Below are 15,820 nucleotides of genomic sequence, written 5' to 3'. Positions count from 1 at the left end.
TCTTCTCCCATTCAGTAGGTTGTCTGTTCATTTTGTTGATGGTTTCCTTTGCTGTGCAGAAGCTTCTCAGTTTTATGTTATCCAATTTTTAAATGTTTGCTTTTTTTTCCCTTGTCTGAGGAGATTTATCTAGAAAGATATTGCTAAGACCAATGTCTTAGCAATGTTAGCAAACATAGGCATACTGCCTATGTTTTCTTCTAGTAGTTTATGGTTTTAGGTATGGTTAAGACTTACATTCAAGTCTTTAATCCATTTTGAGTTGTTTTTTGTGTATGGTGTGAGATGGTGATCTCGTTTCATTTTTTGCCTGTAGCGGTCCAGTTTTTCCAACACCATTTATTGAAGAGACTATTCTTTCTCCATTGTATGTACTTTGCACCTTTGTCATAAATTAATTGTCCATAACCGCATGGGTTTTTCTGCCAATACCATGCTGTTTTGATTACTCTGGCTTTGTGATTTAGTTTAAAATCAGGGTGGGTGGTACCTCCAGCTTTGTTTTTTCATTTGTTTGTTTGTTTTTTGTTTTGTTTCATTTCATTTTGTTTTGTTTTGTTTTCCCCCTTAGGATTGCTTTTGCTATTCAGAGTCTTTTGTGGTTTCATACAGACTTTAGAATTATTTATTCTATTTCTGTGAAAAATGTCTTTGGGATTGCATATAATCTGTAGATTTCTTTAAGTAAAATGGACATTTTAACAATGTTAATTCTTCCAATTCATGGGCATGGAATATCTTTCCATTTATTTGTGTCTTCTCCAATTTCTTTCAACAGCGTCATCTAGTTTTCAGTGTACAAAAAACTGTCTCATTCTTGTGTGCACCATTCCCCACCCAGCCACCTTCTCCACTCCTCCTTCCCTGCCCTGCCTCAGCCTCTGGAACATCATTAGTTTTGGGGATATGCAAAAGCAGCTGGAGGATGAACCAACCTGGAAGAAAATAGTAGAGGGAATTTAAGATCTTTTGATACTCTTAAAGTCCAGTTAAAATAGAGAAGCAGAGTTTCATTCTTAACTCTGAATAGAAATATTTAGATGCCTAGGACTAAACTGAGACTTCACTGTCTTTTGGTTGTAGGCTGTGTCTTTAGATTTTATTTTGAAAATATTAACTTTAGAGACTCTGATTCTTAGACAAGTAATTAGAATTATACTACCTACAACTCTCAACATGATAAATACTATTTTAAGGTAGTGATTTTCTAAATCCTAGAAATATTAACTCCGTATAATGTTTTTCAGTTTTATTGTATGATTGTTATATAATAATCTCCTGTAATACATTGGTTTTTTAATGAACATATTCTCCCTTATCCTGGTGTTAAGGATAGCACATTTTTAGCTAATGAAAGACTAGTACTGACATGTTAAAAGACTTACCCCAAATTATATATGAGTGCAGTTAAGCCCAAGCTTCCTCTCTTCCTCTGTTCTTGAATGCAGAAATCTACCCCTCAGACATGAGATACCCTGATGCACCCCCAAGGCTGGGATTGTTCCATTGAACCACATACAATTCCTATCACCTTTTCTCTGTCCATCTGTATCCCCTTCCCTACTCCCCAGCTCGATCTCTTGTTTTCTATTTTGAATGACCCAGCTGAGGCCTGCCATTGGCATTGCCAACCTTGTCTAGCCCAGAGTACAAAGTTTTCTGGCCCCAATGGATATCATGGTTGGAGGTCTTCCCCCAAAATATTTTTAAATTGAAGTATAGTTGATTTACAATGTTGTGCCAAAATATTTTTTAATAAGAGTGAGTCTATGTAGATTAGCTGTAGATTTTGGTGATTTCCATGGCTCACTAGGAATTTTCTCATGGTTTCTCTTAAGGGTCAAGAGGAAAGTACAGAAAAGTACCTTTATATCTGATTTTTATGTCTGATAATCTGAAGATTGTGTTGTCCGTATAGACGGCTTTTTCAGATTCAAGAAGTAAACTGAAATTTTAGATGTCACCAGATTCATGGATGTTTCTCACATCATCATCATAGTAATAATAATAATTTGTTGAGCACTTCAGTTTGCCAGGTACCTTATAGAGATTACCTCTTTCCATCCTCACAAAAGCCCTATGAACTGGAGGCTGATACTCTCCCATCACACAGAAGCAGTACATGTGGCCCAGAAAGATGAAGTGTCTTTTCCAGGGTCACACATTTATACAGTAGCAGAGCCAGAGTGTAGCCCCAGGTGGTCTAGCTCCTGAGATTTTGCGTTAACTTCTGCATCTCATATCAAAACCCCATTTTCAGTTTTTAGAAATGAGTTAGCAATTTGAAAATTATTTTAAAAAATACAGAGGATGTTGTTTCAAAGGGTTCCTAGAGCATCTTGATCCACTTGAATTTGCAATGTGTCCTACATTTCTGGATGCTTTTTCAAATGCTTACTGTACTTTAATTTGCAGGCCCAAGAAGCTAATATTAAAAGCTTTCAAACAATATTGGTTCGTCTTTAAAGACACGTCTATAGCCTACTTTAAAAATAAGGAACTTGAACAAGGAGAACCAGTAGAAAAACTAAATCTTAGAGGTAAGAGGGTCCAATATCTTGGTATGGCTTGTCACGGCCCAGCAAGCGGATGAAAGCCAAGACTCCCACCAGTGAAGCAGGTTCACTCCCAGAGGAACCTCTTATGTCACGGGTTGTCAGTGACCGCCTGCCTGCAGCTCCTCCTCCCTGTGAAACATGGACCTGAAATGCAAACCAGTGAATGGTTATTTGTGTTATGCTGTCCCTTCTTTCCCAGTGTGTCCAAGTCTCTGAAGTGGTGGTAATTAGTGTCATAAATATAATACATTAGACATTGTTGGATCCTGAAAAACACTCTGAATTCCAAAACAATTATGTCTAATTCAGTATCACTTTTGTGCCTGATTTCTGAAAGTGGCCGTGAGTGTACTGGTAACTCCATTAACTAAAAATTTAATTAACTAGTGCACTCAATTCCCTTATCATTGTGACAATCAGAGGATTCCCTCTGCTTTAATTCATTTCAAAGCTTATATTCAATAACTGATTATATGAGTTAGAATAGCCAAGTCAACCTGAAAAATGAATTCAACTGATGATTATTTAAGAAATCCATAAAAGAAATATTTTTATTTATCCATGTTATGTTCATAACTTATCTAGTTATCCTTTAATTAATGTTATCAGCCTGCTCCTCAGTTTTTCAGAAGAGAACCAAATCTGAGGAGCTTATGTTCAAAGTCTTTATTTTAGATGCACATCTGATATTTGTCTAAGAGATCTCTCAGAACTCAGTTCTGTCCTTGCCTTTTATCACTCAGGCTGTGAAGTTGTGCCAGATGTAAATGTAGCAGGGAGAAAATTTGGAATCAAGTTACTAATCCCGGTTGCTGATGGTATGAATGAAGTATATCTGAGATGTGACCACGTAAGTAAAGCCACAAAAATGGTAAGTCACTTCACCTTTATTAAGCCTCAGGACAAACCATCTCAGGTGTTTTCTCAAATGAGGGCACTCATCAGTCAGCTATTGCTTTGTAACAAACAATCACAAAAATCACACAGACACATACGAATAAACGTTCTGCAGGTGGGCTGGGGATTGAGTGATCCAGGCTGAGGGCATCTGGGCAGATCTGCTTCAAGCCATCCACCTGGCTCGGCTGGCTCCTTATCGCAGGCTGAGCTCATGGGATTTATTCTGGGTCCCAGGCTGCCTGGGGAGGAGGCTCTTCTCATAGTGATGGCAGAAGTACCAGAGGGGAACTGGGAACGTGTGAGACCTCCTAAATCTTAAGCTTGCAGTCAATCGGTAGGTACACTGTCATTTCCACCCATGCTCCGTTGACTAAAGCACATCCATGGCCAGGCCCAAAGTCAAGATATGGGAAATTACACTCTAGCTCTGGTGGGAGGGACTGTAAAATTACATGGCAAGAGGTGTGGATGCTAGGAGGGTGAAGATTGAGGCCAGTGATTCAGTGAACCACACCTACTGTTGCCCTGAAGAATTAATTCGATTCTTCACCTGCATCCCCTCGGCTTCTGGGACCACTCCCCTTTGCTCCCTGAGGTAACAAATGAGCACAGACATTAAAGAACAATAGAAGCCACCACTAACTGGTTCAGCACCACCAATGGACCTGATTCCTGCTATGGGATTAGAGTCTTTACTAAGGATAGGCCAGGGGAGAAATAATATGAGAAGTCAGTTAATGATTTTTCCTCATTTTCTTCTGTCATAGAGATAAGATGTGATATGAAAATGGAAATATGTGTCAAGGAGGCTATCGGGTAGTTTGGGTTTTCACCTGTCTGTGCCCCATGGAGCTCCTTTTTGTCCTTGGTTCATCTTTTTTTTTTTTTTAATTTATTTGGTTGCATCGGGTCTTAGTTGCGGCAGGTGGGCTCCTTAGTTGCAGCTCATCAGCTCCTTAGTTACAGCACACGGTCTCCTTACCTGTGGCTCGCAGGCTCCTTAGTTGTGGCATGCAAACTCTTAGTTGCAGCATGCATGGGGGATCTAGTTCCCTGACCAGAGTTCGAACCCAGGACCCTGCATTGGGAGCATGGAGTTTTATCCACTGCACCACCAGGGAAGTCCCTCCTTGGTTCGTCTTTAAATGCAAAGTTCTCCACATGGAATTTCTTAAAGTTGACATTCGTATTCTCTAGCCCCGTGGTATCTAGAAATTCAACACAGGACTCAAAAGCTCTCATTGGACTTTAAATTATGTGGTTAACAGTCAGTCTGAATGTGTGCCACTTCATATCTTTCCTTGCTGGGAAGGTGACGGTTTTGATGAAAGCCCAGGTCCTGCTCTGTTCCCAGCATGGCTGCTTTGCATTTGAACTTACTTCTCAGCCCTCTGGTGTTTGCTGCAGGAGAGTCAGTATGCCCAGTGGATGGCTGCCTGCATCTTGGCATCAAAGGGCAAAACCATGGCGGACAGCTCCTACCAGCCAGAGGTCCTTAACATCCTTTCATTTCTGAGGATGAAAAACCGGAACTCAGCATCTCAGGTGGCTTCCGGTCTTGAAAACATGGATATGAACCCGGAATGTTTTGTGTCACCTAGGTGTGCAAAAAAGCACAAGTCTAAACAGGTACTGCTAATCTGGTTGGGGTGATTGTCTGCAGCAAATTCTGTATTTTCTGAAATAAAATAAATAATTTAAATGACTGAGATCATCATCATGAAAAATCAGCTGATAGGGAAATTTGACTATGAACTGGGTATTAGATGATATTAAGAAATTTTTGTGAACTTTGTTAGCAGTGACTATACTGCTAACTGAACATGGCAATATTCTCAGAATAAACCTAATTTAAAAATAATGATTTAGTCCCCACAAATTAAAATTTTAAGTTATGCTTCCATAAGAGTGGGGTTGAAAGTTACACAGATAAACTGATTCAGGTAGAACCATTGTCCATGGAGACCACAGACCCCGGAAAGAACTCAGGACTCTTCATCTACATAAAGCTTAGATATTTATGTGTTGGTCCATCTTCCTGTTTCTCCACAGGGATTTGCATGTATTATAGAAAGAGAGAGAGAGAGTGAATGATTGAATGGGAGGAATTGTCTTTGTGGAGCTGTAGTTGGGCCTTGCATTCATTCTTCTCGTTGGGGACCCGGGGCCAACGGGATGATTGCTGTAGAGAGTCAGTGCCTGCTAAGGAGAATTTGACATCTCCCACTTCTGCTTAGCTGGCAGCCCGCATCCTGGAAGCCCATCAGAACGTGGCCCAGATGCCCCTGGTCGAAGCCAAGCTGCAGTTCATTCAGGCATGGCAGTCTCTACCTGAATTCGGCCTCACCTACTACCTTGTCAGGTGATTACAATGCTCACTTGCCTCTCTCACTTTCTGTTCAATTTTAAGTGGTTTCATGGAGCCCAGTTTATTCTCATTTGGTCTAGAATGTAGAACTCTTTCTTTCTTTTTTTTTTTTTAATTTTAGAATACTGTCCTTTCACAAATGGCCCAAACACTTTTGGCTGCTCGTGACAATCTTCCATAACTCTTCACAGTACCTACCAGATCTCTCTGCTTCTCCTGGTCCCCTAAGTTTTCGACTTAGCAGCAAGAGTGATCCTTTTAAGATCTCAGTCAAACCACGTCAGGTCTCTGCTCACCACCACTGAAAGCATTGTGTCACACTCAGAGTAAGAGCCAAATCCTTACAGTGGCCCTGCAAGACCTTAGTGCTTGAATTTCACATCCTCTCCCCTCCTTCACTGTGCCCAGCCACACTGGCCTCCTAGCAGGGCCTTGAGCCTGAGGAAAAAAAAAGACTCTGGCTTTCACACTGGCTGTGCCCTCTGCCTAAGATACTTTTTCCCCAGATATCCACACGGCTCACTCCCTCACAGACATTAGTTCTTTGATCAAATCTCCCTTCTCACTGAGATCTTCCCTCTCGATTTAAAATTGTAACAACCTCATTGCCAGTATTCCCTGTCCCACTTCTGTGCCTTATCCTCCTTTATGACCTTATCTGGCATGTATATTTCACTTATTCATGACCCTCTCCCCCAACTAGAACACAAGCTGCATGAGGTCAGGAATCTTCTGTCTGTTTAGGTCACTGCTATATTCCCAGTGCCTAGAAGGGTACCTAGCATACACAGTTGGTGCTAATTTGAATTAACTGACTTGACTGCCTCTTATTTTGCTTTCCTCTGATGTCAGTTTCACTTAAATAATGTCTGCAGGACAGCCTACTCTCCAGCCTTCATATTCTATCCTAATAAAAATGCCCTTCTATAGAAAGTTAATCCCTCATTGTCTGTTCTTCAGAAATGATTTGAAATGTTGGTATTCTCTTTAAGAAGTTGTATGTGAATGAACATCATGTTACAGGAAGCAGTTTCATATTTTAATTATTTTTTTTCAGATTTAAAGGAAGCAAGAAAGATGACATTCTGGGAGTTTCATATAATAGGTTGATTAGAATCGATGCAGCCACTGGGATTCCAATTACAACATGGAGATTTACAAATATGAAACAGTGGAATGTAAACTGGGAAATCCGGCAGGTAAAGTGAAAGTTTTTGGTACATTCAGCATTGAGCCTATAAATGTGTGTTCCCTCAGAACTGCAGCTTATTTTGATTTTAAGAAGGTATTATTATACTTAGAACTCAGAAACCACAAGCATGTGGTAATTGTCTGCTAAAATAATCACATGCAGTTCTGAGCCGTTTCCTAGCAAGCACAGACCAAATGCTTTTGAATTAACACAAGTTGGCTTAGTCTCCATACAGACAGACTCTAAAATTGCTGAGCAGTTTGATTAATTTCTTTCAACTCAGTGTATGATTATGTAAGATTTAGGCTGACAATTACTTAGCTGAAACTACCTGAGATGTAAATATCATACAAAATAAATACAAAACAGGCGTCATCTGACTGGCTGCCAAGAGGTGTAACTGGCTGAGAACTCAGAGGCTCAACTGCCCACCTGGAGAGCATTCCAGTCCCAAAGGGGAAAAGTATCAGAGAAGCCAGCGAGGTACACAGGGGTCATGGAGGAAACTTAGCCTCTGAGTTCAGGAGCCCTCAGCCCCCATCGTCCCCGCCCTAGGAACCAGGTCAGGCCATGCCTGCATCACAGGACGTGCTAGACCAAGTCAGACACACCTGAGTGTCCTGATGATTTAAAACATTCTGCTGTTGCTGATATAGGATCTTTATCGCATTCCTTTGGCATTCCCATTTTTCCAGTATAAAGCTGTCAATGTAGAGCCAGGATAAGTGACTCACATTTTTCTTTTTTTAAGAACCATGGATTCCTCTCAGCAGGGCTGTTGACCATCTGGACTCATTTGCAGAACAATGTTCTGAGATTAGATGGCCTCTAAGGCAGTGACTCGAAAACCTTGTTGTACCCTCAAGGTCGTGTAAATCCGACTCTGGGAAATGCAAATCAAAACTACAAAAAATGAGGCACCGCCTCACACCAGTCAGAATGGCCATCATTAAAAACTCTATAAATAACAAATGCAGGAGAGGATGTGGAGAAAAGGGAACCCTCCTACACTGTTAGTGGGAATGTAAGTTGGTACAGCCACTATGGAAAACAGTATGGAGGTTCCCCAGAAAACTAAAAATAGAATTACCATATGATCCAGCAATCCCACTCCTGGGAATATATCCTGACAAAACTCTTAATTCAAAAAGATATATGCACCCCTATGTTCATAGCAGCACTATTCACAATAGTCAAGACATGGAAACAACCTAAATGTCCATCAACAGATGAATGGACAAAGAAGATGTGGTACATAGGTACAAAGGAATACTACTCAGCTATAAAAAAAGAACAAAATAATGCCTTTTGCAGCAACATGGATGCAGCCTGAGATTATCATACTAAGTGAAGTAAGTCAGAAAGAGAAAAACAGGGCTTCCCTGGTGGCGCAGTGGTTGAGAGTCCGCCTGCCGATGCACAGGACACGGGTTTGTGCCCCGGTCCAGGAAGATCCCACATGCCACGGAGTGGCTGGGCCCGTGAGCCATGGCCGCTGAGCCTGCACGTCCGGAGCCTGTGCTCCGCAACGGGAGAGGCCACAACAGTGAGAGGCCCGCGTACCGCAAAAAAAAAAAAAAAAAGGAGAAAAACAAATACCATATGATATCACTTATATGTGGAATCTAAAATATGACACAAATGAACCTATCTACAAAACAGAAACAGACTCACGAATATAGAGAACAGACTGGTGGTTGCCAAGGGGGAGAGGATTGGGGGAGGGATGGAGTGGGAGGTTGGGGTTACAGATGTAAGCTTTTATATATAGAATGGATAAACAAGGTCCTACTGTATAGGATATAGAGAACTATATTCAATATCTTATGGTAAACCATAATGGAAAAGAATATTTTAAAAAGAATGTATATGTGTATAACTGAATCACTTTGCTGTACAGCAGAAGTTAACACAACATTGTAAATCAACTACAATTTAAAAAAAAATGATCCAACTGTGCACCTTAAATAGGTCTGTTTATTATACATTGGTTATACCTCAATAACACAGTTTGGAAAAAAATCTGACTCTGGGAATTACTGAGATCAGTGATTCTTTTTTTGTTTGTTTGTTTTTAAAATAACATTTATTTTTTAAAAGTTAACATGTGCGTAATAGGAAACCGAAAAACACAAGAAGCAAAAGGCAAAGTCATCCATAATCATAAGCAGTTTACCGTTTGATGTGTCCTTCTAGGTCTCATTTGTGTATCTATACAACTGAGCATCCATTTTCATATAAGTAAGATCATACAGTTATGTACTGTGCTTTTTCAGACATCAGGAATATTTACCACTTCAACGTCCCAAAGCTATTTGAGTATTTTGATAACCAAGAATACACTACACCAACTCAATCTACAAGGAAAAAAATGTAATCCTGCCTTGCTTGGCAACAAAAATTTCATAAAAGACAAAAATGGCAACAGGCCTCTAGATAAAGATATTGGTAGAGTTATGATTAAAATACCACATTTCCTTAATGTTCCATTAAAAATGAGACAGAAAGCAAAATATAAATATAAACACATCCACATACATGCCTCCCTTTATACTTCCTTCTGCCCCTCTGCTGCTAACCTAATGAGCTAGTCCTGACGTACATTTCTCAGAGACGGTTTAACAATTCCATATCCAAGATGCTCCTTTTTTTTATCAGTTGTAGCAAAGATATTTACCAATTGGTTAATTCACTAGCTCTACTTTTTATCATACACTGTCACCTCAGGATATCTAAAAGCTTAGATGTTGCAAAATAAAAAATGAGCCTTGCAAAAGACTTTTGCTGGTGTGTACTATTGAACATTTCAACTTATCCATTGCTCTATATGTTACATGCCTTTGGTTTAACTTTACTGTATATATTATGTACATACTGGACAAATGGGTCCTAATTTTATAATATCTAGTCTCTAGATATTAAAGGGGTTGCCAATGTATGACAAAAGTAGAGTTGGTAAACTAACACATTTTTTACACTTTTGTGTTAAAATTCATTGAAAGGCCATCTTTTGAAAAGGACCTTTGGAAATGAAATTGTAAATCACATCTAAGTGACACATGTGCCTGTACTCACCCACTGTTGGATGATGGAAAGAAGTAATTGGGAGAAATGAAGGGTTCTAGACTAGAATGTTTCTGTGTAGATCAGTGATTCTTAAAGGTCCCCAGCTGATTCCACTGGGCAGCCAAGGTGGAGAACGAGTGAAGCTTCAGTTTCTTCCAGTGTTAGAGTTTATGACTTCCAGCTGGGAAGGAGTGAGGGCCGTGGCTGTAGGAAAATTCACGTGGGCCTTTTTCTCTCCACTAAAAAATCTGCAAAGCACTCTTCCCCTCCACACAGGGAGTGCTTAGACAGTTCTTTCATCTAAACAAGAGCCAGACAGGAAATATCTTTTGTGTTGAGCGTTAGAATGTTTTGCCAGGTGTGCAGCAAAGCTGACACCACAAGAGGGCGCCCAGAGAGCAGAGACGTTTTCTGTACGCTTTGATGCAAGCAGTGGGTTTTGCAGGGTTTGGGGAAACCCATCTGTCAGCACCTCAGCAGTCCTCAGCTCTGGGACCATCTCCAGCCAAGCGGCTTCTTTCTCATTCGTCTTTGTCAGAGCTTAAGTATACCTGTGCCTTCCTCTTCCAGGTGGCGATCGAATTTGACCAGAACGTCTCGATCGCATTCACCTGCCTGAGCGCGGATTGCAAAGTCGTGCATGAGTACATCGGGGGCTACATTTTCCTGTCCACCCGCTCCAAGGACCAGAATGAAACTCTCGACGAGGACCTGTTCCACAAGTTGACCGGTGGCCAGGAGTGAACAAAGCAGGCCTGCTGGACCTACACAGAGGGCAGGCCTACCCGGACGTTGGGTCAACAGCCTGCACCATGTGTACATTCCAGGCTGACAGCATATATTCACCACCGGACACCCAGACCCTCGCCTCATTTCCAGCACCCTGCCTAGCACATCCCTCTCCTCACTCTGCCCTCTGCTACCCGCTGTGGACGGGGCCTCAGTTAACCTCTTCTGTAATGCGGGGCGGGAGAGAGGACACTGCTCGGCATTACTCCAAGGCTCCACGTGTAGCTATGACCTGCAGAACCTGCAAGTGCATGGCTAGAAGCTGTCCGTGTGCTTATCTGCTTTTTTACTAAGTCAAAGGAAAGACAGGTTAAAAGCACATGTAGCAAGGACAAATCTTATTCCCCAAACTCAGGTATGAAAAGAAATGTCTTTCCTTAACAGAAGTGCCTTTAACTACCATCTTGTGAAAATGGCAGAGGGAGCCCCCGCATACACTTTTGTCCCGTAGGTCAAAGTCTGGGGGTGAAGGTCTGGGGAAAGGTGGAGTTACCTGGTACCAGTTGGTGACAAGGGGTCAGAGTAGTGGCCCTCAGTGTCATCAGTCCCGAGTGACATCTGCCAAGGTGACCACTGACCCATCTGGTCTTGGACATGGGTTACTGCCCCACCTGCAAGTCCCATTCCATCCCTGGGGAGCCTTCAGCCACAATTAAAGGGGATCCCTTAAGTCCTTCTAAAGACACAGTGACACAAGGGTTCAGGGAAACCCATTTCTCAAACCCACTCCATGTCTCAACAGCTTCTACTCTGGGTTGGGGCTCAGGAAGATGGGCTCAGTTCTCTCTTCATAAAAACCACCTCCCAGCATCAAGGTTTCCAGTGAGGTCTCCATCCCAACCAGTCAGGGAGAGAAGAACAGGACACAGGGCAGCCCCGTACCCAAAGACCACCAACTTAAGGGCTCTCAGCTTCCCCAGGGGCTTCTGTCTACTTAGGGCCTTTGGCTGGTCTGTGGGGTAGGGAAGCCTTGCTCTTATCACTACCCAGTGTTCTGGATTTGTGTCTGTTTATATGACTCACGGCCTTTCCCCTGAAGGCTTTGTAAATCAAAAGCAGATAATGGACTTTTTTTTTTCTCTACTTTTTGCTCTGTTGTCTCTGCCTTGAGACATGAATGTGGGCCAGTTAACAGCTGCCTCAATTGTCATTTTCTGTTTTGGTTCATCAGTGTTGGGAGGATTGAGTTTTAAGAAGGTAAAAGGCAGTACTGGGGTTAGAGGGAAATATCAGATGTATTTTAGTATGTTTTTATAAATATTCTCCTGTCACACAAAGGATGTGGGTTGCAAGGGTAAGGCTGAGACTCTGTTTCCATTTTGAAGTTCTTTTAGGATGCAAACCTCAGGGGGCCTGGCTGGACTTCAGATGCCCAAAAACATTGGCTGTTGCTTTATTTTCTAACAAAACTGTTTGAGAAGAGAGATCTCTGCAATTCTGGGGGCCACCTCGAGACAGCCTTGGCTGGGGACCCTTGGGCCCTGAGCCAGAAGCTGTCACTGGAAATTCTTCTTTCACCCTCTCCTTAGAGGTGAATGTTATTGAAGAATCTTCAGGCAACTGAACTTCTGAGGCCTAGCTTAAAGCCTGGATGTGGCTTGGGCACTTGGAAAATCTGGTCCATGTCAAAAAGAACTGAGTTTGAAACGTTTTGTACAGAAACCAGTGCCAAGTGAACTGCGTTGAACTTGGTGGTCATTTCTCCATAGTCCTGGGCTCCATTATTTTAGAGCCTAGCTGGGCCCGACATTAAAGTAATGCTCCTTGATGTCACAGTTTCCCTGTCTGCTGTCAAATGCAGCTCTGCCTAATTTACCAAAGCTAAACCTTTGGTTCAACCTTCTGCCTTAGCTTTTCCTGGTTGTCTGACATTTCCATGAAAACACTCAGAAGAGCTGACCAGTTTAACCAGACTTTCAGGGGAGCATTTCTTCCACAACTCCACAGCCACATCCCAGAGGAATAAACAAGCATGGCAGGAAAACCTTAAACACTGCTATTCCAAAGAGCAACTTAAGGACTTTTTTTTACATTGGGTGCGAAGGTCACCTGACTTCCTATGATGAAATTTGAAATTAATGTGTGCCTTTCAACCCTGTTTGATTTCTTATCTACAGTACATGGGGAAGTCTGCATTTTTTTGTGTGTTATTTTATATGACTTCTTAAATTAAAAGATTTATATGGATTTGAATATGGTCTAGTTGCGTCCTCTCCAGTCTGTTGCCTCTAAAAAGGCGAATATTTTCTCCATTATGAAAAAGGAGTGCAACTTTCAGGTTTAACATTTGCTTTTCCTCACAATTCCAATATCTGAGCTATTCTCTGCAGTGAGATTGACTTAGAAACCTCACTTAACCATTGGTTTCAACTCTTTTCTCATTGACTGTCACTAGATTTCCTGACATATCGTGAGCTCTTTTTATCCGGGTCCACCTTTTAGAAAAAGCACTATAGAGCAAAAAAGTAGCCAGAGGCAGAGGGACATCAGAGGGCCTCTGATTTGATGACCCAATGTCACGGGCACATCTTTGATTTAGTGATAGATGGTCCATAAGGGTTAGGAATGTGTAGTTTTTAGATATCCCTTCATGCAATTCTTTTTTTTTAATTTAACTACAGTTGATTTACAATATTGTATTAGCTTCAGGTGTACAGATTCTTATCCATTATAGGTTACTACAAGACATTGAATATAGTTCCATGTGCTATATAACCCTTTGTGCAATTCTCACATCAACCCACAGGGAGCAGAAACGGCTTGCCTTCTCATTTCACAAAGGAGAAACCAGGCTCCAAAGGTGAAGTAACGTGCCCAAGGTCACACCAAGAGTAAGCAGTGGAACCAAGATTCAGAGCCAGGTCTTAACTCCGGAGCCTACTGAGCTTAACCCAGCAAACCCCACCCTTCCATTTCCAGCCCTGCTCAGCCTTGAACTGCCTGCCCCACTCCCAGCCCCAAGGCAGGCCTCTCCTGAGCTCAGTGTCCCCATGTCACACACCGGTGGGGGAGGGCCAGGGAAGTCAGAGGATTGGCTGCCCCAGAGGAGCTGGGGAGGTACAGGTGGATCAAAAAGGTCTGGAAGGGACTTCCCTGGTGGCACAGTGGTTAAGAATCTGCCTGACAGTGCAGGCGACATGGGTCCAAGCCCTGGTCTGGGAGGATCCTACATGCCGTGGAGCAACAAAGCCCGTGCACCACAACTGCTGAGCCTGCGCTCGAGAGCCCATGAGCCACAACTACTGAGCCCATGTGCCACAACTACTGAAGCCCGCGTGCCTAGAGCCCGTGCTCTGCAACGAAGAGTAGCGCCCACTTGCCACAACTAGAGAAAGCCCATGTGCAGCAATGAAGACCCAACGCAGCCAAAAATAAATTAATTAATTTTTTTAAAAAAAGGTCTGGGAGCCAGAGAATTGAGTATTTTGATTCTGGGCAAGTTTCATTTTCAGTCCCATGGTAGAAAAATAAACAAATGAGTCTTTCATTTCAAAACTCATCTTTGAGTTGTAGGCACTTGAAGCCAAGACATCCTGCAATATTTGTTTTCTGAAATTGCTAAAAAGAAAAAATGTAATTCACTTGTAATTAAAGACTTCTTTTTCACTTCAGTACATTCAGTAAAGAGTAAAATAGAAAGGGAGGCTCCCTTCCACACCTCCAACCTCCCTGAGAGATTCTGCGGTGACAGGAGGAAGGGGAAAAGGCAGGAAAATCATGTGAAATAATGAAATACATACGAGCTATATTCTTTCATTATTTTCCCACACAAACACATGATTTTTATGAAATCACAGGAGATATGATCATGTGAAATAATGCTATATATATGAATTTTTTTCATTATTTTCCCACACAAACATGTGGTTTTCCTGCTTCCTCCTCTCCCCGCTGCCCCACTATCCGAGAGCCATTGAACCCTGGAAATCCTGGAAAATCTGAAGGTCAGCACGTGGCCCTTCCTTGTGTTCAAGTTTTCCTGTCCCCTTTCTCAACAGTAGGTACCTTCCTGAAGCCGAGTGGAGTTACTGAGCTCCATCAAAGGGAACAAAACCAGCCTGCACATTCTCCCTCCTCACAAATGCCTGTGCTGCCCTGGAGCTCCCACCGGCCTTGGGGTGATGGGTTCTCAGACTTCTTCAGAGCTGAACCCTTTTACTGAGTAAAAGGTCGGATCCCAATGAATTAAGCCACCCTTGAGCCCAGAGCTCCATGGGAGCCACTTCACATAACACCAGATCGGACGATTTAGAAACAGCCTCCGGGAGCCTACCCACATTTGCCCAAACATCCGTGTTGCATGAAGACCCAGTTCCCTCAGAAGAGCCCCTATGAACGCACGTAAGCAGAATGGGAATGTGAGGCTTCTCTTCAGGCTCACTAATGCTCCTCACTAACAACTGTTGAAGAGATTTTCAACTAAATGAATTTACTTCCTTCTGACTTGTCATGTGACCTTGAAGACCCATAATTCCCCAGCAGGCCTCAGTTTCTCCAGTCGTTACAGAGGAAAAATCCCACAGCCCCTCCTTCTCAGGGGACCCCCACTGATGGTGCTTTCCTGTCCGGGAACCCAGCAGGATGTTGTTTCTCTTCTTGGGCCAGTGAGTTGGGAGGCAGGGCCCCTGGCTGCTCTCTGAGATCCCTGGGATGCGGGAACTGCCCAGGGAAGAGGCGAAGCCCTTTGTGAGGTGACCCAGGGCCTCAGGGGAGGGGAGGGTCCAAAGCCCAAGCCTGTGTCCTCTGACTCAAAGGATGTGTCATCAGGGTCCTTGATGACCCCAAGCAGGGCCCATGACAGGGAAGCAGGGAAGGCAAATGAGGTTCCAGAAGGGAAAAAATTTTTTGTATATATATCTCCTTGAGAAAAGAGGGGGCGGGGAATACAACAGAGCCTGGGGGGCCCGGGCTCAACAGGCGTTGGTGATGGGATGGCTGGTTTGAGCC

The 15,820-nt window shown here is 42.7% G+C and overlaps 1 protein-coding gene across 1 annotated transcript in view; it reads left to right on the top strand.

Annotated features, from left to right (window-relative positions):
- FERMT1 (fermitin family member 1) overlaps positions 1 to 13,054 on the top strand; it is a 66,182-nt gene extending 53,128 nt beyond the window's left edge. Inside the window, exons 10-15 of the mRNA XM_029221832.1 lie at positions 2,416 to 2,540; positions 3,302 to 3,408; positions 4,866 to 5,087; positions 5,696 to 5,820; positions 6,884 to 7,025; positions 10,655 to 13,054. Of these exons, the coding sequence (XP_029077665.1) occupies positions 2,416 to 2,540; positions 3,302 to 3,408; positions 4,866 to 5,087; positions 5,696 to 5,820; positions 6,884 to 7,025; positions 10,655 to 10,828 (895 nt within the window). The 3' untranslated portion in view covers positions 10,829 to 13,054. The remainder of the gene's footprint in view (positions 1 to 2,415; positions 2,541 to 3,301; positions 3,409 to 4,865; positions 5,088 to 5,695; positions 5,821 to 6,883; positions 7,026 to 10,654) is intronic.
- Positions 13,055 to 15,820: the final 2,766 nt, after the last annotated feature.

This window comes from Monodon monoceros, unplaced genomic scaffold, assembly GCF_005190385.1.
Source record: "Monodon monoceros isolate NGI ecotype Baffin Bay Population unplaced genomic scaffold, NGI_Narwhal_1 Super_Scaffold_13, whole genome shotgun sequence".
Classification (NCBI taxonomy): domain Eukaryota; kingdom Metazoa; phylum Chordata; class Mammalia; order Artiodactyla; family Monodontidae; genus Monodon; species Monodon monoceros.
Note: the sequence above shows the minus strand (reverse complement) of the source record. Positions and strands in the feature narration are given on the sequence as shown.